General features: G+C 35.2%; 1 protein-coding gene and 1 pseudogene across 1 annotated transcript; both read right to left on the reverse strand.

Moving 5' to 3' along the window:
• Positions 1-4,953: 4,953 nt before the first annotated feature.
• On the reverse strand, positions 4,954-13,555 carry LOC26529103 (annotated as a pseudogene).
• An 8,301-nt stretch (positions 13,556-21,856) lies between these two features.
• Positions 21,857-24,263, reverse strand: LOC111519313. The gene is made up of 2 exons (XM_023179455.2): positions 23,910-24,263; positions 21,857-22,928 (listed from the first exon to the last, which is right to left on the reverse strand). The coding sequence occupies exon 2, from the start codon at positions 22,913-22,915 to the stop codon at positions 21,947-21,949; it is 969 nt and encodes a 322-aa protein (XP_023035223.1). The 5' UTR covers positions 22,916-22,928; positions 23,910-24,263; the 3' UTR covers positions 21,857-21,946.
• Between the last annotated feature and the right edge of the window lie 358 nt (positions 24,264-24,621).

The raw sequence follows: 24,621 nt of genomic DNA on the forward strand, positions 1-24,621 counted from the left end.
CTGTCTCTGACTGTATGTGTGTGCGTTTGTGTGGGTGTGTGAGTGTTTTTTTTTGTTTTGTGATTTTCTGCTTCTCTTTGTTTTTGGCAGGCATCCGTGGAATATGCCTATTTGCTATATGCCACAAATGGTCTAGGAATAAGCGAACATTTTAAGAAACACTTTGCATAAATGTTACATAAATGCATATTAGCAAAAATGGAACTAAACCCTAAAAACACAATATTTGAGAAACCAAATTGCTTATTTCAATGATCATGGATTTCTTTTACTATTAACTTTAATCTTCTATTTAATAGACTCTATAGTGTAAATGATATTTTGTGCATTTTGTGTAGGGCCAACATATCAAAATCTCCCAAATGAATTTTTATACAACATTTTTCAAATGTGATGAAACGTTGAATAGTGAAATATTAAATACTAACGATTTACCGCTGAAACTATCTTTGATAGATATAAATATTTTACCCATCTCCTTTCATAAATTCAACGATAATACTTGTTAGAAATTACAACTTTATCTAGGCGAAAGTTTGTCTATCAAGTTATTTTAGGACAGCTAAGCGATATAGTCATTTTGATAAAATGTGTCAGAATTAAATATATGTAATTTTAACATAGTTAAATGACTGTCTTTCTGGCCAATAAAGTCGATCGTAACTTTACAAGCTCTACAAAATATCAGCACCTTTAAAGGTCTAAAAGAAGTATGATTCAAATGAATGGATAGAAATGACTATATGAACTCTTCTGTTTTAACTGAAGAAGCTTTCTGACCAAAATGAATAAACCCTTTTTTGAAAAGTATAAAAAGTCTAAAAAATCAAAATAAGTAAAAGAACTTTCGTCACCTGATCATATAATACCAGATAAAGCAAACTAAAGCCCATCGCGGCATTTCTATAGTAAAGCGACTTGTACCTAGATATATAGAATATAAAAATATGTATCTTTGTATTACAATCTGAATCATAGAAAAACCCATCAAACCGAAAGATATTACACTTAGCTTCGTGATTTTGCCATATTTTTCAATGCGTTAATAAAGGTTTTACAGCTACAGTGGCGACTAAAAGTCATCAATTTTTCGTTCCTCAATTCAGATTTTTTCGATTTTTTAAAAATATTATCAAAGCGTTTTAAAGTGTTAATTTATAGCTTCGAGTTGGCGTTTTTATTGCGATGATGTACTGTGAATTTTGTGGACATAGCTTATTAAAAAAGTGAATTCTGATGCACAGCTTTAAAATTTAGATTAGGCCAAAAAAAAAAGACTTAAAATTTTTGTAAATAGTAAAACTAAGATAAACTATGTACCACAAGTTTATAATTTAGCCCCAGAATTCAATATAGAAAGTGTCTTAAATAATTTGGCACTACTTTCAAAAAGCTGGCGTTAGTGGAGTAATATATCTATATCGATCTATATAGAAATTGATCGATTCGGGCATACGTAAACCGAAACTTTGGAAAATCTGCTATTTATGTTTTAGCAATTTATCGAGAGAAATCGTTCGTTACACATTTTTTCACAACTTTCGATGAGGATTATCCTTGGAGGAATATGTCGATGAACTTTGTTCTTTATATGGCGGGATAGCACCACTCAAAATTTTAGTTTATCATTGGTTCAGAATTTCACCGTAGTCTATCGCTGGCGAAATCCATTAAGGTTGTTGTGCCTCAATAAATCTATGATCACATCGGGAACTGCAAGATCCACATGTGACATATATAGTTGCACTTCAAATGCTTTCGTTTTGCATAAACACTAATAGTTGTTTTTGTTGGATACCCTAACTTATCCATCGCTCGCGTCTATTGGAGTAAGCTGCGCTGTCAACGAGTCGAAAGATCACGGTTGAGGTTTTGGAATGGTAAACTGTTTTCTCCAATGGTTGGAACGAATTCAGCATATTGATCATCAGGGGGAATATTCTTATTTGCCCATTTCCTGGAATATAAATAGCTGCCCTCGTATTAGGATCTAATGAAAATTACCCAGCTAAAGTCAATTTTTCGAACTATGCCAAACAATTCCGAGAAACTGCATTTGTTTGCTTTCCTTTGTTTCTGTTGGTTTATGTTATTTTATTGTTTGTCTAACGATAAAAAGCATAGCCACACCTACGCTGACAGTTGGCCATCATTGATATGGTCACACAGAGCAGACAGAATATTTCTTTTTTGTTTTTCCATTTTTTTTTTTTGGTTTTTCTTCGTTTTTTTCCTCATTTATTTATTTTTTTTTTCTTTCTTTTTGGTTTTGGTAAACAAATGGCATAGGCCGGCCGCTAGTCCGGCGGTTCGTTTGGCCAGGTAGAGGGCAAAGGAGCCAGATGTTTGCATGGCTATCGCTAGTCGCTGTCGTCGTCGCCGTCATCGTTGGCCCTGTCGTATTCACTGTGGGTAGCTGTGACAATATTTGTGTAACGTGTTTGACAAAGAAATGAAAACTGAAAGCGCCAGCTTGGAAAATCAAATGAGAGCACACACACACACACACACACACATCGAAGGGGACCAGCGGATGGTGTTGGCAATGGGCTTGGGTTGGGGCATTAAACACACAAAAGCCAGAAATATAAATCAAATAAAAACAGTGCATAAATAAATATGTATATATATATGCGCGTGTGTGTGTGTATATATATACATACATATATCTAAAATAAAAAGAGATAGATAAATGGATAAGCCATACACACGTGTGTGTGTGTGTGTGTGTGTATGCCTGTGGAACATGTGTTTAAAATAAAATGTGGAAAAAAACCAAACCCGATTATGGTTACTTATTTTGTAATGGAACTTGTTTGCTATTTTATTTTTCTTTAATCTCTTTTATGGCATTTGTCATTAAAAATGTTGCCTACTTATTCGGGCAGTTCAAATTGAAACCGACTAATTTTCTTACAATTAGACTAAAGAATGGTCAGAGAAAGCATCGAAAGCAAAGCACATACTTCAATTGTGTAAAATGCGAATCTTTGGTCTAAACCGAAGCCAAGTACGAAAATTTTTGTTCGTCTTGTTCGAATTTAATGAAAGATGTTTTGATATCATACCACTACATACAAGGCCAGGCATAAATTGGATTCATGCCATAAAATGTTGCCTATTTATTTCAGCGTTTTTCTTATCATTCAACTAAGAAATATATAAAAAAAAAGCACTCAAAAATTCTTGTTTTTTTTCTCTCCATTCAAATAGTTTCCATTTTCATTTCCGTATACTATATTACGTACACGCCTCTTAGGCCCCAAAGAGACCAATCGCCAACCAGCAAGTTGACACATTGTGGCGTTCCTTGATACGCCAAGAAGACCTTGTGTTTTCTTTTCAATTATTTTACAAAGCAGAAGGATAACAAAGCAACAACAAACATATTTCAATTTGATTGATAAATACAGCATGGTGTGTAAATGATGTTCCAATCGCACCAAAAGGACACAAGAAATGGGAAAAAAAATTGCCTTACACCAAGGGGACAGAAGAGAGAGAGGAAAACTCATCATTATCACTATCATCATCATCATCTGCTTACTGAGAATTGTGGCTAAAGGCGGAGAGGAAGTGAGAGAAAAGAAGTATGCAAGGAAACTTTCTTACAATCAAAATAAGTGGCTGTTACATTTCACACCCCTCCACTACCCTATCCCCAAACACACATTGATGTGGCCATTAAACCACAAAAAAAGGAACCCAGTCAAACAAAAAAAAAAACAACAAAAAAAACCGAACAAACCACAGAATGGACAAGAACATGGACGTATGGACGTATGTGCGCCAAAAGAAGAAGGAAAAACTGAAAGAAAACTGTGTCAGCTGCTCAAAGCATTAAAAAAAAATAAAAAAAAGAAACGAAAATCACAGAATTTTCACAAAGATGTTTATCATTTTCACTTCGAAAGTTACATCCCTCAAACCGCCCATTGAACCCCAAACCCCGAGCCCCATCTCCCTTCCCTATTTTTCGGCCAACCCAACTGATACTGATGGAAAAATATTTTCTGCATACAGATTTCGCATGTAGATAAAGTGGTAGAAAGACGTACACTGTGCGGTAGAGCAGACGGAAGGGAGTGAAGTCCGAGTGAGAGAGAAATAATCAAACTGGCGAAACGAGTTCGCCAAAAGGCACCCCAAGGACATAATCGGCCAAAAACGGACGTTGTAAACTGCCAAAAAGGATGGGCCAAACTATAAGAAAGAATAAACGACAACGGACTAGAGAGATGGGAATGAACCCAACAGAATGAAGCAAAAGTGGCAGTTAAAATTGTGCTGGGAATAAATCTATCATACAAACATACATATAATGCAATATTATAGTCCCTTCAACTCCAATTCGCTCTATATATTATCCAGTGGCCGCTCAGCTGCGTTTTCAAACAAGACAGAAAAGTAATAAATAAATAAATGAAAAACAAAACCAACCAAATACCAAACTCTGAGCTACACTCTTTTCAGTTAAATGAAGTCGATTATTTGAAAGTCCATTGGGTATTATGTAGAAAATATGATTGAACAAATCATTGAATAACTGTGGATGCAGATAAAACAAGATACAGTTCAAGCAATTGAAAGACAGCAAAAAGAAGACTTAAAATATCTGACCTAAATAAATCAAGATGGCTAAGAAGTGATGAAATATAAATTCTTGTATCAGTCAAAGAACATAAAAGTATTTAAGTTCCTGCAGGTGAATATTCCAAGCACAGATTGGCAAATCGTTTAAGAAAATTTGCAAAATATGTATATATATTAATTACAACTGGGTTTTAGCTGGCTTGAGGTCAAAAAAACTTACTAATTTTGAAGATTTTTTATCATAGGCAGCCGAAAAGGTGAGCAGATTGTCTGTATACCTTTTTCAAGAACAAGGGGAAAAAGTACGTGCATACCCTTGAATGCCATCAGAGTTAGTGTAAAGGACTTCGCCTTTTGGTATTAGTCTAGACCTTTTTTGAAGTTAATTAAAACCGGTTTTTTTTTTTTTAAATCACAACGAATAGTGCCAGGCAAGGAATCGCGAGGGTTGGTGGTGCCCAACATTTGACGGCCAGTCTTGGCAACATTAAGACCCTCCCACACCAAGGGAACCACTGGACTGGAGTTCGGCAAAGTGCTTCACCAGCAGCTCCTTGGAGGCCCAGGTGAACTTCAGGGCATCAAATTGGTTCTGAAGCGCTCGATAATTTTGCCCACTACTCCATGTTGGACACCATCGGGCTTAACCATGATGAATGTATGCTCCTTGTTGGCCGTTGCAACTTGAACTCTGCAGCTGTTATCAATTTTTATATACTAATGCATATAATTAGTATATTTTTTCTCAGCCACTAACAAAACCCCCCTTAGACTTAATATTAAATATTTTTATACCCTTGCAAAAAGGGTATATTAATTTTGGTCAGAAGTGTGCAACGCATAGAAGGAAGAATTTCCGACCATATAAAGTATATATATTCTTGATCAGCACGACGAGACGAGTTCAAATAGCCATATCCGTCCGTCCGTCCGTCCGTCCGTCCGTCCGTCCGTCTGTCCGTCCGTCTGGATCAACGCAAACTCCTCCTAGACCGTAAAAGCTACAGAGCTGAAATTTTGCATGTAAGCTTGTATATACTGCAGGCGTTGTATATCTCGGATTCAGCCGGATCGGATTACTATATCATATAGCTCCCATACAAATGGCAAAGTCACGAACAGTGACTTTTCTCAATAACTTTGTTATTTTCTGAGCTATTGTCATGAAATTTCATATTGGTAAATTAATTACACATATAAACGACTGTGCCAAATTTGATCAAGTTCGGGTGACTATATCATATAGCTCCCATAGAAACGATCTTTCGAAAACAGTGACTTTTGCCAATAACTTCGTTACTTTTGACGCGATTGCTTTTAAATTAAACATTTGTTAGTTTAATTTATCTGTTAATGACTGTGCTGAATTTGATAAAGATCGGGTTACTATATCATATAGCTCCCATAGGAACGATCGGTGGAAAACAGTGACTTTGATCAATATCTTCGTTATTTCCTATACTAAGATTGTAGGCCGTTCTTTCGCAAATGTTAGCCTTTTTTGCTTGAACGTTTTTCCACTTTGATGGCTTTAGGTAAGGAAAGAGTTACCATAAAAGTTGCAAGGGTATACAAACTTTGACGCGGTCGAAGTTAGCCCCGGCCCTCTGGTTTCTAATCTTATAAATAAATAAATAATAAATTAGTATATTTTTATATACTAATATACAATAAACGATTCAGGATAGATAATTTTTCATGTAATAAACACCCTGACTAATACAACTAACTAACTTAACTGTAAAACTGACATTAACAATTGCGCATTAACAATCATTTATACAGGCATTTATTAGAAAACAATTGATATATAAATCCAAGTGTAAATTTTAGTATGTGATTTGTGCTGTTAGTTTAATTTTAAATGAAATTGACGGTTCGCCGGAGTGCAACCGAAATTTATTGTAAAAGCAGCAGAAAAATCAATTCGGACTATCTAATTGGATGACTTTAAATTTGACCTAGAGTAAGTTAACAAATTATCACAAAAAGTCGAAAAGATCACTTAATAAAACACATTAATGTTAAGTATGAATAAAAATAATTTACAAATTGAAAAAATCGACTACAAATCGAATCCCAATTGGGATGTGGGATTATGCCAATATGATAAGTCATATTGGGATATCTTATCTTAAATGTACATAATGCAATTTCAAGAATTTGAAAGTAACCGTTACCAACGACATTGGGTTTAACAAAATTCCCTTTGTAAAGTAAGTATTTCTCAAAAAGTGTCTATTATTTTAGTAGGTCAATATCCGAAATCCATCTCAGTTGTATGCCATCAATAGGGTAATTTGTGGACAGTTTTTGTAAATCTTTATCTTAAAGTGTTTTCTTGTGGGGGAAACATAACTTACAGATATACAGTGAAACCTCGATATAACGAATCTGAGGGGGATCGCAAAATTATTCGTTATATCTATTGATTCGCTATAGGTACTGAAATGTAAAACCTTAGTCCTTTCAAGGGACTTAACAAAAAATTCGTTATATTGGGTTTTTCGTTATAACGAAGTTCGTTATATCGAGGTTTCACTGTACATACATAGGTGCATAAATATTTATAATATTATTATTCTCATCATAATTCATTCAAGTTGAAGGAGGGTTAATGTGTTTAACACACTTGCGGCGTTTAGTGGGCAACAGATGAAGGCTGAAGCCAAATAACTGGGTGCTAAATATGATTGGGCTTGCCCATTATTTAAACAATATGCACACAAGCACACACGCACACACACACGCACATACACACATAAATAAATGTATATATTTATATATATATATATATATATATAGACAGAAGTCCTGTCCTGTGCATATCCTGGAGCACAATTGAATTAGGTTAGTCATGCTTTAATGCACATCAACATACGTGCAGCCAGGCAGGACATTCGTTTTGCTTTCCTCTTAACTTCACTTAACCCCTCTGCCTTTTGCTGCTCTATTGCTCTGTCTCTCTGTCTGTGTTCTCATAAATCTCATTGTCAGTGTTTAACTTTCTTGTTGGCTTAACTTAACTTGAGCAAACGCAACAACAACAACAGCAACAACATCAGCAGTAGCAGCAAGTAGAGCAAAAGCAAAAGTCATTTGTCATCTCAGTTGTTGTATCGGTATATGTGTGTGTACACAAATGTGCAAGTGTATATATGTATATAACTATGTACACACATATGTGTGCATTTGTATGTAAGAATATACGTTTATTATATGCGTTTGTTTCATTTGGCTTCGGTTATTATATCATAAGATATGCCATAAAAACAAGTTTAATACCATAACTCCATTATCAAACGAAAGCCTAAAGATAAAGGATTGAAATTTGAAACTTTTCAATTTCCATTTCCAACTAAGGAACTTCCGAAACGATACGAAGTACAGGATGCTAGGATCCTGAAGTAATCACTTTGGAATCATTTGCATCACTTTGATCAAAGCAAAATTTTGAAATCTTTTATACTCTCAGTCAAAATAGTTTCAAAAGTTTGTTTAATGTTTTCATAAATAGATTAAAGGGTATTTAAATTTTAACTTGAAATCGTTTTGTTGATAGTTAGAATAGTTTTGGTTTTGCATTCAACAAATAAAATAAAAAGTCAAAAGATGCTTCATTTTCGATTCCCTTCAGATACGAGGGTCATACAAGAAGATTCTGTGTTATGTCTTCTATATGCTTCAAACGATTTTGTTAATTTTGCAAACGTCACTCGTACATATGTATGTGCTTACATACATGAATGGGAAAGTGTAGAAAAACTTGTGGTAAACTTTTCACGGTATTCGCTTGCATTCATTTCATGGCATTCATTTGATGGCATTCTATTCCATTTATTCAGTCCATTAGGGTCTTCATTCAGTTTAGGTTCAAAACAAAGTCACTTGACTTAATTAGCAGTAAATAAGATTCTTTGAAATATGTTTGAATTTAACCAATTCCATAATCAGCCACCCAATGATGATAGTAAGCCGAGTTGCTGCTTCAAGCCCATTTAAATGCATTAAAGCCATTAATGAATAAACATTGCATTAATACGCCAATTAAGTATTTATAACAAGAAAAGCAACATGCAGTTAGCAAATTATTTGATAATTATTAAAGCATTTTACTCTAATTATGTTAATTATTAGATTAAATTGGAGAGAGAGAGAGAGAGAGAAATAGAGTAGAAGCGGTTATATATAAATAAATTTAACTGCCCATGGTGGTAAGACAATTTTTGGGGCTATAAAAATATCTGTAAGAACATTAGCGACCAATTGAAGACCAAATTGAAATGATATAAGGTATAAGAAGAAAGAACTCTGATCTTTAATGGGAATGTAGTCACGAGAAAGGGTAATAGCATAGGTGATTCCTTTTTTGTATATCTGGCCAAATAATCAGGGAATATCTTTACCTGCCATCAACCTTTTAATAATAAAACTAATTGGCTTAGGCGAATACCTATACCGGTTTTTGGCGAGGTTTATTTGATGGAAATATTTTGCCACTTTTCGTCAGAGTTGTACATCTTATTCGGTATATTAGTTATGTATTCAAATATGTAAGAACAGTCGGGGTATGGTTTGGTCCGCCTTAGTTCTCTAAATTGTAGTTTCTTTAGTGTGATTATTAACTTTTCAAACGATTGACGACAATAATCTAAATGGAGTTGTGACAAAGGACGAAACTGGATTCATAATAATAACATAACATAACTACATATACATTTATAAATCAATGTGTATTTACAAGTGTTTAATTTGTAAATTTCAAAGGAGAATCAAATAAAACCAAAATCATTGGCAGCCATTATGTTGCATAGTCGTTGTCGATGTCAACACTTCTTCGACTCCTTCAACTTTTGGTTAGTGGAAACTTTTTCGATTATATGCTCGTAAAAGTTTCACTGTGTGTCTGTTTATGTATGTGTGTGTGTGTGTGTGGGTATGCCCCAAACCGCAAATTTAACCGCACAACTACAACAACAACCATGGACTTCTCATTTCGCTAGTGGCAGAGTGTGATAAAGGGAACGAGAGGCGAAGCAAAAACCGAAAAAGCAGCTCGTAAACAAGCAATAAAATTGTTCCAAAAACGAAAGGAAAAAAAACCGAAACAAACCGAAAAGGATGAACAAGTAAAAGGACAACAGCAAGCGTTTGCAACCAATTGGCATTGTCAGAGGATACCCATACAGATACATTCACTTACTCAACACACACAGACACACACACACATGCACGCACTTTGGCCCCAGCATCCTTGTTTCGATAGTTTTCCCTTTCGCATTGAGTTTTCTGAAAGGGTCGGTTTAAGGTAAAGGGCAGTCACAACACATCACAATGCAGGCCAACAAGGTAATGTTAAGCTATTGGCACAGTGTACCTTACTTTTAATTTAAGGAATGAGCCCTATGTCAATCTCATACATACACATGTAAGTGTAGCACTATCAGTCAAAATTCGATAGTTAATGGAGTAACCTATTTGCTTTTGGGTCCAAATTAAGCACCCCTTACCCTCAAGACCTAATCAAACTATATTTATACATACTATGTATATATGCTACTAATGTCGTGATGTTTTCCATTAATGTGTTCACGATTCGAAAATGTTTATAAAATAAAATATATTTCATACAATTTATTTCTGAATTGACTCACTGTGCTGCCCTATCCGTTGATGTCGAACTTTTATTAAAAGTGTTTTTCTTGCCTTATCGCTACACACATAACCACAGACACCGCAGCATATCCTTACGCATCCTTTCTTCATACGTTTCATATGACTGCCGTGGGGCCATTGACAGTGTGTTCATGTGAGTGTGTTGTGCTTTTATTGGCATTAAAGTAAATAATATTTTAATCAGAATCACGGTTAATATACCAGGAATACTTTCCCTTTCTAAAGGGACAACATCGGCAAACGATTCGGTCATCATAATAAACTCCTTTTGTTGGGAAAAGCTAAAAGAAAAACCATAATTATTAGCCAATTAATGAATATAAAACGAATGTCAGGTTAGTGAGTTTTTTTTTGGAGTAAGCCATCACAATTAAGTCAACATCATGTGATAAAAGACATTATTCATAAAACGAAAGTTTGTGATTTGTGCAGTTTTTGTCAACACTTTGAAAATCTAATATAAGAAACTCTAGGAAATAGCCATCAAATGGGCATTGTATAATTATTACGATTGAGATAAAATAGATTATGCCCAAATAAACGAGACTAACCAACAAATTTGGGAATGGGAAATTGAATAAAAGTGATATCCAACCACCAGTTACTAAAGGTAGGTAGGTTGGTAGGGAGATAGATAGATAGATAGGTTGGTAGTTACTACTATTATAATTTGCGTTTCGTTGCTTTTTCGTTATTTCTGCTGAGTTGATTACATGAAACACCTGCACCGCAAAAATGTATAATTAATTCAATTAATGAAATATTTTAAAATCATAAAAGCTGACAGCGACCAACCCAAAAGAGAGAAAAGCGACACGGGGAGTGAAGTCTAACCAAAAAAACCTCATTCCGTCAACGTGAACCGCAGTTCGACTAAAAGCAATCAACGTCACGACTGGCCGCAATTGGCGTGGGTGGTTTTGCTGTGGGTGGGTGGTTTTACTGTGGGTGGGATGGTTTTTGGGGCTCGCTACAGATGAGTCTACTGCCTGAGTGACAGTGGCATGTAATTTGATTTCCAACATCACCACCAGCACCACCACGACCACCACCACCACCACTCATTTATGACCACAGAGTCGTCTGAATTTTAATGCTCCATCATGAAATATAGAAATAAAAATGCAAAAAATCAACAAAAAAAAAAAATAAAAAAAATGAACAAATTCGGTGGAAAAATGATTGAAAATTTAATTTACTTTTTGAAAGCGTTTAACTTGCATTTTTGAATTCAAGTTAATTTACTTCCTTAGACATGGCCGAAAGACAAAATCACTGAAAGTGTCAAAAACTGTCAGAACTGCAGACATGTCGGCCATATTGGGGAGTTGTTTGGGGGAGGGGCGTGGTGTGTGCGGGGTATTCCAAATGATGAATGTGGAAGGTGCAGAGCGGCAATGTGAAGTGGTAGCAACTTTTGCAGTTGACAAAGTGTCGCCGGAAGTTTCGATTTATAATTAGCATGACACCCACTCCAAAAAACTGCAAAAACTGCAAGTACGAAAACTGGCGCAAAAATGCAAACTTTGGCCTCGGCTTTCGGTTGGGGATGACTGGGAGGGGGAACGAGCCGAGCAGAGCAGAGCAGAGTAAAGAGATTCCGACTTCACCCCTCCGGTCGTCGGAGGACGATGAAAACAACTTCAAGACGAAGTCGAGCAGACAAGAATCAATATTTCCGCAGGGCATTTAGCGGGTGAGTGGATACAGTCCACACCCACATCTTTTGGCATGCGTCTATGTAGACAAAGTTTGCAGTTTTCGTACCTCAATTGGTTTTTGCTGCTGGTGCCGACAAGAAGAAGTATTGAAATACATTTTTTTTTAAAACCTCATTGAAATACTCTGTTTGAAATATACAACAATTTTCTATGATGCTTTGTAAGCTATGTAATTAAAGGGTTATCACAAAATTTAATTTTTAAGGGTGTACTTTATTTATATAATAAATTGAGAAACAAAGTCGACATAATTCTCATACCTTTTTGTTTTAATTAGGACTAAAGTGTTGTAATAACATTTATTTGGTTTTGTAATAATAAACAAATTCTTTATAGTTGTAGCTAAAAATCGAAGAGTATCTGTGCGTCGTCGTCTCCCATTAATTTCTAATTGTGCGTTTTTGGGGTTCCCTTTGTTTTTTTTTTCTTTTAATTTTGAATTGGTCTGGAAGATCTGGTGGGGATGGCCCAGCTAGAGCTTGTTGGCTTTGTCGCGACTTTAGCTTCAAGGTTTTAATTACAACTTTCCACGCATTCTCGCCTTGAGACGCTACATATATACTATGTACAGTCGAGAATCCACAGACCCACAGCGCCACAGCCTCCAGGACCAACTTGAAGCCAGCCTGGCACAGAAATCACAAATGGGAGCAGCTCTGGAAATATGTTTTAAACCCACAATACGAACCCCTTGCCCCTCAAACTATAGCCAGGCGCTGATACCCTTAACTTTTGATTCCACCGCTCTCCTGAAAAATCGAGCGTAAACTTTATCTTTGGCTTGAAGTCTTCAAGTACGCCAAGATTTTTGGGTTTTTATGTTAGTTTTAAGTTGCCTGTAGTTTTTTCGTTCGGTGTTATGTTTTTTTGCTCATTCTTTCAAACACCCCGACTCCCCCTCCCAGTCTATTTTACACTCACTTTTTCTACATTTTTCTCTTGCTTTTCGCTTGGTCTGCAGCGGCATTTAAAACTTTATCTAGCGTTTTGGGACTGAGGCTTTATAGCTTTGTTTAAGAATTTTCTCTTAGCTTTTGGCAAAAATAATTTTATTACTTCTTTCACTTCCACGCTTTGTTCGCGGTTTTCATTTTTTTTTTATTCTACAGTTTTTCTGCGTTCTCTATAACAAACACTACATATATAGTTCAGTTTACAAAAACGCCTGTTTCACTTAGTTATATTTTTACATATATTGCACATAATTGGTAAATTAATATGTGGAAATATCTAAAAACGACGCAGACTGATTTTAATGATCCATACGAAATTCGTGGAACTATTGGTAAGAGAATAATTCTGAAATTTAAATCGTTTGCCTTGTTGGGGTTTTTTTTATAAACATTTAAAATTCCGTATTTAACAATCATTTCAACCATCATTGTGTTGTTTAAAGTAATAAATGTATTTTGGAAATGTTGTTTGACAAATTAGGCGTGGCGGCCTGCCCCCACGATCAAGAAACCGTATTTTGCCCAAAAAAGTATGCTAAATAAGTTGACATACAAGCAACGATTGTGCGGCGTCTCTAAAGAAGTGGCGGGCTTTTGCTCGGAGGTTGCCATGACGTTAAGCAAAGAGTCGAGCGTCAGTAGCAGAAGTCGTCAGTTGTTTAAAGTTGTTTAAGTTGCCTATTAAAAGTCGTAAAATCTAAATATCCTAAGCTATATGTAAACTTATATTAATAAAACTCCACAATAATCTACATACATAGTATTTTTTATATAACCGTTGCGATATTTGAAGTTTTCTTTAATCTTAAGATCAAGATTCATAGAAAAAAATCTACAAAATGTTATTTAGATTGGCGAATATAGCTCCCATAGGAACGATTCGTACGGCGCGGCCAAAGTTAACCCCGGCGTGATCTGCTTGGCTTGTTGGCTTACCGTACTTTATTGGTAACAGCAACTGTATATGAGTCCCCACTGCTTTTGGTAACAGACTTACTTTTGCCAAATTTCCTAAGAGATCGTTTGCTCAAGCCAGCTTCTAAATTGTACCTTAAATATATTTAAACTGAACCTGCATGTTTCGGTGCAATTTTAAATTAAACGGCCGAGTATCCTCTTACATTTTTTAGCCAATATTGCTTACGTTCTGTCTCCCACTTGCTCTTGCAACCGGTTCTCCTATTAGGACAGTTTGAAAAAGGAAATTCACCTTAAATTAGAGTTTGCGTTAAGATTTCATGCACTTTAGTCATTATTATCCAAAGAGACGTCAAGAAACATTGCGCAATATTTCCCAAAGGCCTAGAAAGATGACCGTCATGTAGATGGAACAATTACATGGACATCTTTGGGAGCAACGAATTCGAGTCCGATTTATCAAATTTATCACGATTTTAAGTTGTTATTTTCACTTTGCTAATTAGCGTTAATAAATTATATATGTATTTTTGGGTAATTAGCTGGCTACGCAACGATTTTGTACGACTTACTTATCGGCTTATGAAATCATGAATCAAATGAGAGTTGGAAAGAGAGCGAGAAAGAAAGAGGCAGAGAGTAAGGGACAGATTGAGAAGGGACTGTGGGCTGTGCGAACAAGTAACGGCAAACAAAAACGCGTGAAGAAATCTATTATGACATTTTCTGACAAGTTGACGAAAGTCATTAATGATTAGACCCCCATCTCTCTTTCCCTCTGGGCGGCTTATTCCTAGTTTACGCACTCTCTATATAAAAATCAACAAGGCAAACAATCGTAAAAATATCAATACCAAAGAAAAAAGAAACCAAGACCAAAAACAAAAACAAAAAGAAACCGAAAGTTATTTTTTTGATACATTGAATTTTGTATACTCTTTATTTCTTTGTATTTAATTTAAAAAGTTGAGGATTTTTAAGAATATTTTACAACACTACAAGGGGGGTTTTTTTTAAATAATGTTCTGAAACATTTGAAAAATTCTTTTAAAAGTTGTTTGAAAAGTCTTCTAGAATTTTTTCTACACTATATTTAAATTGTTTTTTATATCTTTACTCGACTCACTTAGTATAATTAAATTATCATTGCATTAATAAATTGGCAGATGATTCTAAACTATTTTTGTTGAGTCGATAAATTGGAATGGATCGACTTTATATATACAAGTTGATCAATGCAATATGGGATCTAAAGGCACAATTTTCCTTCTCGACTTTCACATCGGTTTTGTATGTGTTAAGTATTTACCATTTGTTAGGGTATTCAACATAAGGAAATGCCCCAATTGTTGTTGTTTTTTTTTTCTTTTCGGCTTCATGTCAACTATTTAGGCCGGCTTTCTGGCTTATTTAGTACGGGCCACGCCTATTGCTCACTCATTCACATACACACACACACAGACACAAGATTGTACACTTCAAAGGATTTGATTTGTTGATGTGTGCGTGCGTACGTGTGCACTTGTGTATGTGTGAGTGTGCTTTATTTATACGAAGCAAATTGAATCCTTTGCGTAAGCGTGGTGAGGGGAAAACCCGCGATGTTGTACTGAGATTGAGAACTGTGCAAGTTTCTTTATTTTTGTTGTTCCCGATGTTTTCTCCGTATTTTCTTCCATTTTTTTTTTGATCTTTTAAAAACTCTTTGCACACAAACACACACACGCACAAACATACACACATACATATGGCATAGGGGTTCTGACTCTGAAAACTTAATCGGATTTGGCGTGCGCCTGGTATTTTTTTTTTTGTTGTTGCCTTTCCCCGCCCGCCTCGGCGACAGAAAAAAGGGAAAATTTTAAAATTCAACCGGCATAAATCAAACACTAGGGGGATGGCAATTTTCGAGCTTTGCCTCGACAACAACAACACAACAAAACAAAAAAAAGAAGTAAAGAAGAAAAGGATAAACGGGTCCTGTGAACACAGGCTGCCACAAAATATTTACGCCTCAGAAAACTTTTGGCTCTTTTTTTTTTTTTTTGGAATACCCTGTATCCATATGGTAGTTTAGGATCATTGGTCCTTCTATTCCACATTTCCACAGTACGAATATTCTAGCCATTAAATAAAATAAACATTTTTAATTAATTATTAAACTTTTGAACCAATTAGATCTGGGTAGTTAATAGTTACGGATCAATTACAGAGTAAGCAAAAGTCGGCACCTTAATTTATTTAAGTTCTGGTTCTTGTTGCTCTTGTTGTGTGTGTGTGTATGTGTGCCAAACTCATATTTAAACTTTTGCCCTCCATCATGTGTGTGTCTCTCTTTGTATGTGTGTGTGTTTTAGTGTGTGTTGTTGATTTTGCAAATCTAATTTTGACTTAAATTGATTTTACGCCCAAAAAAAAAAAACAAAAAAGAAAATGCCAAAAGATATACAAAAAATATATATATATATACATACCTATATATATGAAAGCTATATACTAGATTATATACTTATCAATAAAGGATATTAATTCATTATGTAAATGGAAAACTCTGCAAGCTTGAGTGCATTTCACTTTCATCGAGTGCGGTCACTTAGACAAATTAATACAAAGGCTTTCGTTTCACTTTTCACGAGGGCTGCTCAATAAATTTAATATTCTTGTCGTAAATTAATTGGCACAAATTTAAAATATTTTAAAAATACTGGAATTAAATATGTCTCCCAGTTGAAACAATCGCTTGTGGCTTATCTATATTATATTTCAATTGAATACACCAAATTTTAAGACATTTTTTTAATAATATTGTTGATTGATTACCCCGGATCGTTTGAAAGCCCAAATATGTGGGTCGTGTTTTACCACAATTAAATGACCTTTCTTATGTCAAATTCTGGGGTGTCCTTAACCCTAAAGAGTTCACACATTTTCTACTTAAATATAAAATAATATTTAAGTATTACAGATTTTATTTGGGGAGAACATTTTATTGAAGACCCCTTGAATAAACATTTAGTTGAAATTTATTGTGGGTGGATATTATGCAAGGATATTCATATGCGGACACGTTAAGTACGAACATCTATTATTAATCTAATTTATTCTGTCCAGTTCGAAGCTTCACAATATAGTACAGCTTGATATCCTAAAGTGACTTTCTTAGCGTTTCGTTTTTTTTGGCTCCAAAATTACATTGTATCTTGTGAAAGCTTTTGGGACTACTTGACTCATTTTTTAACAAATATAATATACAAATTAATATCAAAAAAACCAAGCAATAATGAAACATATTTGCCATATGGAAAAGCAATAAGGTTTCACACAATAGCTCAAGAAATATAATCCCATTAATTGAATGGGAAAACCTAAACTATAATGTAGTCTCTTAAATGAATGACCCTGGAAAAAGTTACTTAAAACTTGCCGTCGATGAGATTCAATGTCGCTTTACACTCAACTGTCTAAAGTAACCAAAGAACCCACGGTTTTCTATTCAGGCCATCCATCGAGCTAATTCCTCGCCTAATTAAGTCGACTTTACCTTAAGTCAGATTGGACCAATATTGCTGGTCGAAATTTTGCTTTAAAATATGCAAGTTTAATTATTTGCGATTAGATTGATATCTAATCTCGCTAATAAAATGATTTAAATCTCATCATAACCGAGAACAAAAATAAATGCCGTTTGAAATAACATTTATTCATCTCATAATTGGCACCTAAATAATTCACTAAATAAAATAAAAGAATCCACAACAAAGTCACAAAATGCTTTTTTGCAGAACATTCATATCCTTTATAATGCAAGTATGCTTCCATAGAGATTTGTTTTGGGCTAGATTATTTCTTGGTATGTCGGAAGAATAATTTGCTGAATTCTCACATTTTTGTTCACTTTATATGAAAATATGCAAAATGTTTGTCATACAACAAGTAAATTCGACATCTATTTCACCTTTGTACAATATAACAATAAGGAGTATATTTAATTTATTATTATTTAGATGCAACATAAAAAAGTCAAGACAGAGTTATTTAAAAATTCAAAACACAAAGTATCATTGGCTAAGTAATTACCCTATCCATTCAATACAAAATTACCATTTTGTAATTTTAAAAATTTAAGAAATATTCATGTAGATTTTATAATATTTAAAGCTGGTTAAATAGGCAGTTGTAAATAAAATAGCAATCAATAGGCAGTTGTATTATGATAAGCCAAGTGTAAGTTTGTAAGCGGAAAGAGTGAACGAGGCAGCGAGACGCGGAAAGATAGAGAAGGAGAGAGGGTATTCTCTGATCATTTAGATTATGTTGCCAAATATTTAGAAATAGGATCAGAATAAGAAGGCTTGAAGAGATTCATACATTGTACAATGCGACCAGATGAAACTAGGAACCAAAAATAGTTAAGAATAAAAACCAGACGAGAAATAAAATGGTCTAAAAATACGAAAAAAAAAAAACACATTCCGGTATGCCACTAACAAAAAGGCAAAGCAGTGGTAGAAAGGACCTGGGTCCTGGAGGGGAATGTCATGCAAGTTCTATTGTTTTGCAGTAAGAATTTTGTTTTTAACTCGAAAATCACATGAGCTAACATAGCGTGAGTTGTGGAAAAGGGAGAATGTGAGAACGGAGAGAGAGAGAGTGAAAGAGAAAGATGGAATTGCCATCCGCATGGTCAGATGCCACCTGGTTTTTTAGTCCACTTGCCCTTTTGGGCCAGGCATCAAAACGTACTTCATTATTACGCTCGATTGTGCACCATTGGACTCTAGGACAACACGTCGTAACACGGCAACAATAAGAGATGAACCGAGCGGCAAACATAGCTGGGGATTCGGTGGGCATCTAGGGGGGTGGTATTCTTGTGGTATGTACAGGGCCAGGACAACACACATTTCATTTGTTGTCCTTCACATTCTCTTTTCACACTTTCCAACATAAACAAAAGGGAATGCGGAGCGGATCCAACTGGGAGATAAGCATCCAGGCTTCAGCAGTTTGGTGTCGAGTCGAGTCAAGTCCTGACCATTGCAATGTTTATGTGTTTGCCAGTGTTTATGTGTGTCGGTGTGTGTGTGTCGGTGTGTGTGTGTGTACTAGATCTCTTGCCCCACCGCAACTTTAGCTGTCTGTCAAGTATGCTAGAGAAAATATTTCAAATTGTGGCTGCTAAAAATTGAACATCCTCCTTCACCACCGCCACCGCCACCATCACCGTCACCATCACCGCCACAACCACCACCACCACCACCACCGTAACCACCGCCAACACCCGCACCTTTACCAACAACAACAACAACTTACACTGCTGACTCAAGCCCCTGGGGTCCCACCTTTTTTCCAATTGGCAAAAACCCAGTTGTTTAATTTTTTCTTTTTTTTCGGTGTTTTTTTTATTTTTGCTTTGTTGGTTTTGTAGTACTATTCATTTAATTTATTTATTTGGTATTCAAAGCGCAAGTTACCCCACACGTTGGCTACTTTCAAGAATTTCATTATTTGCACCTTTATGCTATGTGTATATACCCTGCAAATGCACAGGGCCACATTAAGGTAATGATGACCACAGGAAGCGAGAAAAGGACTGGAAAATTGTTAAATCGGCAACTGATCGTTCTTGTTTTACTTGAATATTATAATTGTATAATGTCATAAGTTCTTATTTTATAAAAAAGAATTAAAAAATATTAAATATCATAATTAAAAAGCAGATCAAATTTTATTAGCTAACCCCTAATGACAAATAGGGTATCTAGAAGTCCTTACTGTTTTGGTGTGTGTGCAACTTTAAAACAGGACGAAATATTGTTGTAAGAAAAAAGACTTTTTAATAGACTATAAAGAAGCCGAGCAAACAGGGGAGAAACTACACTACTTGTGAGAGAATTTAAAGGTCAAAAGGAGGTCAAAGTATTTTTAAATTTTACTTTTGTATGGAAATCTGAAAACACTTTCAGTTAAATCATTTTGGTCTGGTCATCAAGTTGGGCTATTGGTATAAAATTTTTGGTTGCTTATGAAAATTATGATAAAATAAAAGTTGTCTGTCTTTTTGATTTGGAGGATCGATTCTGAAATGTAAATGCTTCATATACTTCCTGAAAACTTCACATCCCACGTGTGACACAACTCACATACAGTGGTGGTCACCAATTTATGACCTTTTGAGTTTTCGGACTTTAGTTCTGATTTTTTTGGCTTTCGAATAGCTTGCTTAAAAATATGACAAAAAATATCTATCTTTTTATCCGATTTAATAAAATATGTACCATTTGGTGGAAATTCAATTCATTTTCTTTCACTAAAGTCTAAAAACTGAAAAAGTCATAGAGTCTGTTATAGTTCTACTGCATAGAAAAGGTTCATAAAATTCACCACAAATAATTTAGTCGCAGAAAAGTCCTCGAGTGGTCATCACTAAATGAATGAAGAAATTGGATAAACTAATGTATATGATTTTTTGAGTTTTTGCTTTCTAGTCAAGTCGAATCGACTAATATCTACATGCACAGGTCTTCTACTGACTGCTCACCGTTTAAAGCCCACTTTTCAGGCAATCCATCACGGAAATGGAGTTTTATGAAGAGGCATGCGGGCTGCCGGCACCCACATAAAAAAAGGCCACAGGAAAATAAAAGAGATGCGCCTGAAAATGTGGCAGCTGTTGAAGGTCAAAGGAGAAGGAACAAACACATTGACGTCGCCAAGATAGGTTCGAGCCAGACATCACAGCCGAGCCATTGCCTGGTCTGGTCTGGTCTGGCCTGGTCTGCTCTGGTTTGGTTCCTATCAAGTCTGGCACCCAACCTTTCCTGTATATTATGAGCAAATGAATTTTTAATAAAAGCGCCACATGTTGCCAATAGCACTGCAAATACAAATGGCTGCAAAAAAAAAAAAAAAAAAACAGAAAATATATATATGTATAGTAAGGGATACTTTTAGAAGCGTTGGACATTTTGTGGGCGTGGTGAAAAAAAAACCCTTCAAACCAACAGTAGCAGCCATTAGTGAATGAATTTTTATGCCTCCTTGTTGCTGCCACGACGTAGTCGCGGGGTGAGACAGCGGACAGGTGGCAACTCAGTGCCAGTGCCATTTCCCCGAACAGACAGAGACATTCAGCAACCTCCAGCGTGCAGCATGCCACTGCATCGTTGCCTTTTAATGTTGCCTCAAAGCGTTTTGTGCTCTATTTATTCTCATGCACATATTTGTAGTTTTTTTTTTTTTTGTTTTTTGCTTTTTTTTTTTTGCCGTTTGTTGGCTCTGTCCCGGTGTTTACTGGTTTTTGCCTATCCCTTTTCAAGTCTTTTTTTGTATTAAGTTTGTTTACCAATGAAAGTGAGTTTAAAAATAAATTAAACCATATTAGGTAAATCACAGAAGTAGGTTTAGTTAGGTCACTTTAAGAATGATGTAAGTTCGTTGTAACTATTAAATGTCAAAAGCAAATTGCTTGAAAGAGAAAAAATTACTAGACTAAGGGCAAGCTCCTGAAATCTCGATAAGAAAGCACATAATTTCCACTTAGAAATTAAATATACTTTAGTAAATATTAAATTTTATTGGCATTTCGTTTTCCATGGGCCTAAATATGAAAACTTATTTGTTATATTTCGCATTAAATGGTCCAAGCTACGTCATTCAGTTCATACGCCCCGTTGTCCGTCATCTTTTTATGTAGTTTTACATTTTTACAATAAATTTAGCTATCAAAATTTTCTATTTCCTTTTTGCATGTTAGTTTTGTTTTATAATTTAAATGGTTGACTTATCGTCAAATAGTTGCAGTAGTTTTTAATTTTTGATTCTAAAAACCATTGACTTAGCAAATTCCGCCTGATTACTTTTATTTAACTTGCCAAATCGGTTGAGCGAGCACAAGAAAGTATTATTTTTTTGAAAGTTTTCTTTTGCGTTTGCTTCAACACATTTCATTGAATGGAGGAAATGGAAAATATAGGAGAAAAAGTAGAGACTGGATTTAATATTTATGATTTTTATTATTTTTACTGAGATTATGAACACTGCGATCAACATGGTTGATAATTTTGCATTGACTTCATAATTTAATTAGCGTATCATTATCAATCGAAGTAGTGCCTTACGCATCCAGTAGTTTAAGCGACCCCATATGGGAAGATTATTGCAAGGACGATGCATTCGCGGTGTCTGCTGATTGGTTGAATGACCCTGCCTATCATCCTCATCTTCATTATGGTCTTCATATTCGCTGTGCTGGATAAGGGATAATTTTGATTGTGCTGCCAATGGGAAAAATAGTTGAAAATTGTTATCATTATCTTCATCTTCATCCTCTCCCTCATTCTCCTCGTCTAATTCCTCGATGGTGAATAGTTCTGTTGATATCGAACTTAAACTTGTGTCCATTTGATAATGCATATCATCAACTTCATTATCATATTCATAGTCATATTCGTATTCATGATCGCTTTCATATTCATATTCATCTGAATTGTCGGTCAATTGAATCATATGCTGAACAGATCCCAAAAGCTGCCCCTCGACTTTAAAAATTTGAATTGGATTGATATCTGCCAATTCCATCGACTTGACATCATCGGTCATTCGAAAATCATGGCTGACCACTTCAATTAGCAGAGAGGGCAAACGATTGATCATTATTGTGCCATTATCAAGTAATTTCATTTCATAAGTGGGCGGTAAAATGAACATTTTGACATGGAAATTATTTTCGGGTTTTTCGGTTATTTGAATGCGTTGCATTGAATTGGACAATTTATACAATAGCTCGAGATCGTTCACCTTTTCTTGAAGCAAACGGGTACCGTTCGTCTGCTCCTTCTCCATCAGTTCGTTTATCAATGGCCAATCGAATATGAAGGGCAATAAGTCGGTACGTATAATAGAAACGGCCACATTTATTTCAAATGAACGTGGCTTCCAATCGGGCAGCAATTTATCAATATTTACGAAAGTCTCCAAAACGATATTTTCATTTAGCTGCCTCAAATACCCCATGGAGTCCACAAAATGCATATTTGCTTGATTTGGGTCCATTACAGCGCCAAAACTAAAAACGAGAAAATTTTGGATATAAACATTGGTAGAATCTATTCTTATCTGATTTCCCCAAAGGATTTATATAAGGGTAAGGATATATATTTAAATTAAAAAAAAAAAGAATCTGAAATTGAGGCATTTTGTGTTCTTCTTTCTGACGACAATCACAATCACAATTGTGTTTATTGTATTTAAATTAACTTATTTATTGTTGCTGCGGCGACTGGCAAAAATGATCCCCTCCCTCTTATCAAGGAAAAAAAAGCAAAAAGAAACAACGAGGAAAGGGAAAAGTTGACAACGAAAGTAATAAAAACTGAAATTTGTCGCCGCTTGTAAATGGGAATTGTTTAAAGGTGGAATGGCAACAAATAAACAAATTAAGAAGTTGCTGCAAAAAAGAGAGGAGAAACACAAAATAAAAGGTACAATTGGAGAAAAAATGACAAAGACAGAGAGACAGAGAGGGAGAGAGAGAGAGAGAGTGAGGCAGCAGTATAAAATCCGCAACGGATACGCATTATTATTGTTGTTGTTGTTGTCTGGTCCTTTTCTCCTTACCTTCTCCTCCCCTTGCCAACTCCATCTTAATTTCCATCCACATCTCTGTCTCTGTTCGTGCCACAACAGCGAGCAGCCGGAGCAGCAGTTACTGCCATAACAATAAGCCAAAGAGGCGCAGGCAGCAGGTTGCAACGGTACGGACGGACGGACGGAGAGGGGGTAGAAGTTACGGAAACGTCTGGGAATTGCAGGCGACGAGACTGTCGGAGAGCTCATGCTCGTGGGCAATAGCGATTTAATCTTTGCAGACATTTTTATTCAAATTTATTTTAATATTTTTTTATTCTCCATATTCGTTTCGCTCCCCTTTTCCATTTTTTCGTTTCTTCCTTTTTTGCGGTTATGGCCATGAGTAATACTTTTTATCATATTTAACCATACAGACAGACTAACATACTAACATTCTCGATTATAATTTTCCACTTACCACGTCGAATTCCAATGAACAGCTTTGTTCAAAGGTGTGTGTGTGCGTGTGTGTGTGTGTGGATGTGCGTGTAAGTGTGCGTGTTGTGTGTGTGTGTGTGTGACTTTAAATGGCAATTATAATTACAAAAACGTTGCAAAAATAAATTATAGAAATTACAAAAAAGAAAATAAAGGAAATAAAAGAGTTAAACAATTGACCTCGTATTATCGATGATGGATCGAAGCGAACTAAACTTGTACGTGATTAGATTGTTGTTAGTGTTGTCTTAAGGTGTTTGATTATGTTTCTTCTCTTCCTGTGTGGCGCGTAATGTATCTTGAATTTTATTGTTATATGTATTAATATATGTATATATATATATATATTTATATGAAGAATGTATATTGGAGTAGAAACAAATTTTGTTTGTCTAGTTGACAATTTCAACACAAGTGTTTGAGTTGCTTTAAAATTGACATTTTTTGTTGGCATACTATTTCGAAATGTGTTTTAATATTCATTCAAATGGACTACGACTAAGTAAGTTGTTTAAACTAACCGTTAATTGGACGGTTTGAAGATTAATTTCACTAAGAAGATCAGCCCAAAAAAGTAATCGGTTTCAGGAAGCATCAAGTTTTCTAATCGGCAGAGTTTGCCGATAATCTCACTGATTGTACCAAAATTTAAACGCTTAAACTTACTAGTTTAGGCAAAGCTCACCTTTCGA

Source organism: Drosophila willistoni, unplaced genomic scaffold (genome assembly GCF_018902025.1).
Source record: "Drosophila willistoni isolate 14030-0811.24 unplaced genomic scaffold, UCI_dwil_1.1 Seg143.1, whole genome shotgun sequence".
In the NCBI taxonomy this organism is placed as follows: Eukaryota; Metazoa; Arthropoda; class Insecta; order Diptera; family Drosophilidae; genus Drosophila; species Drosophila willistoni.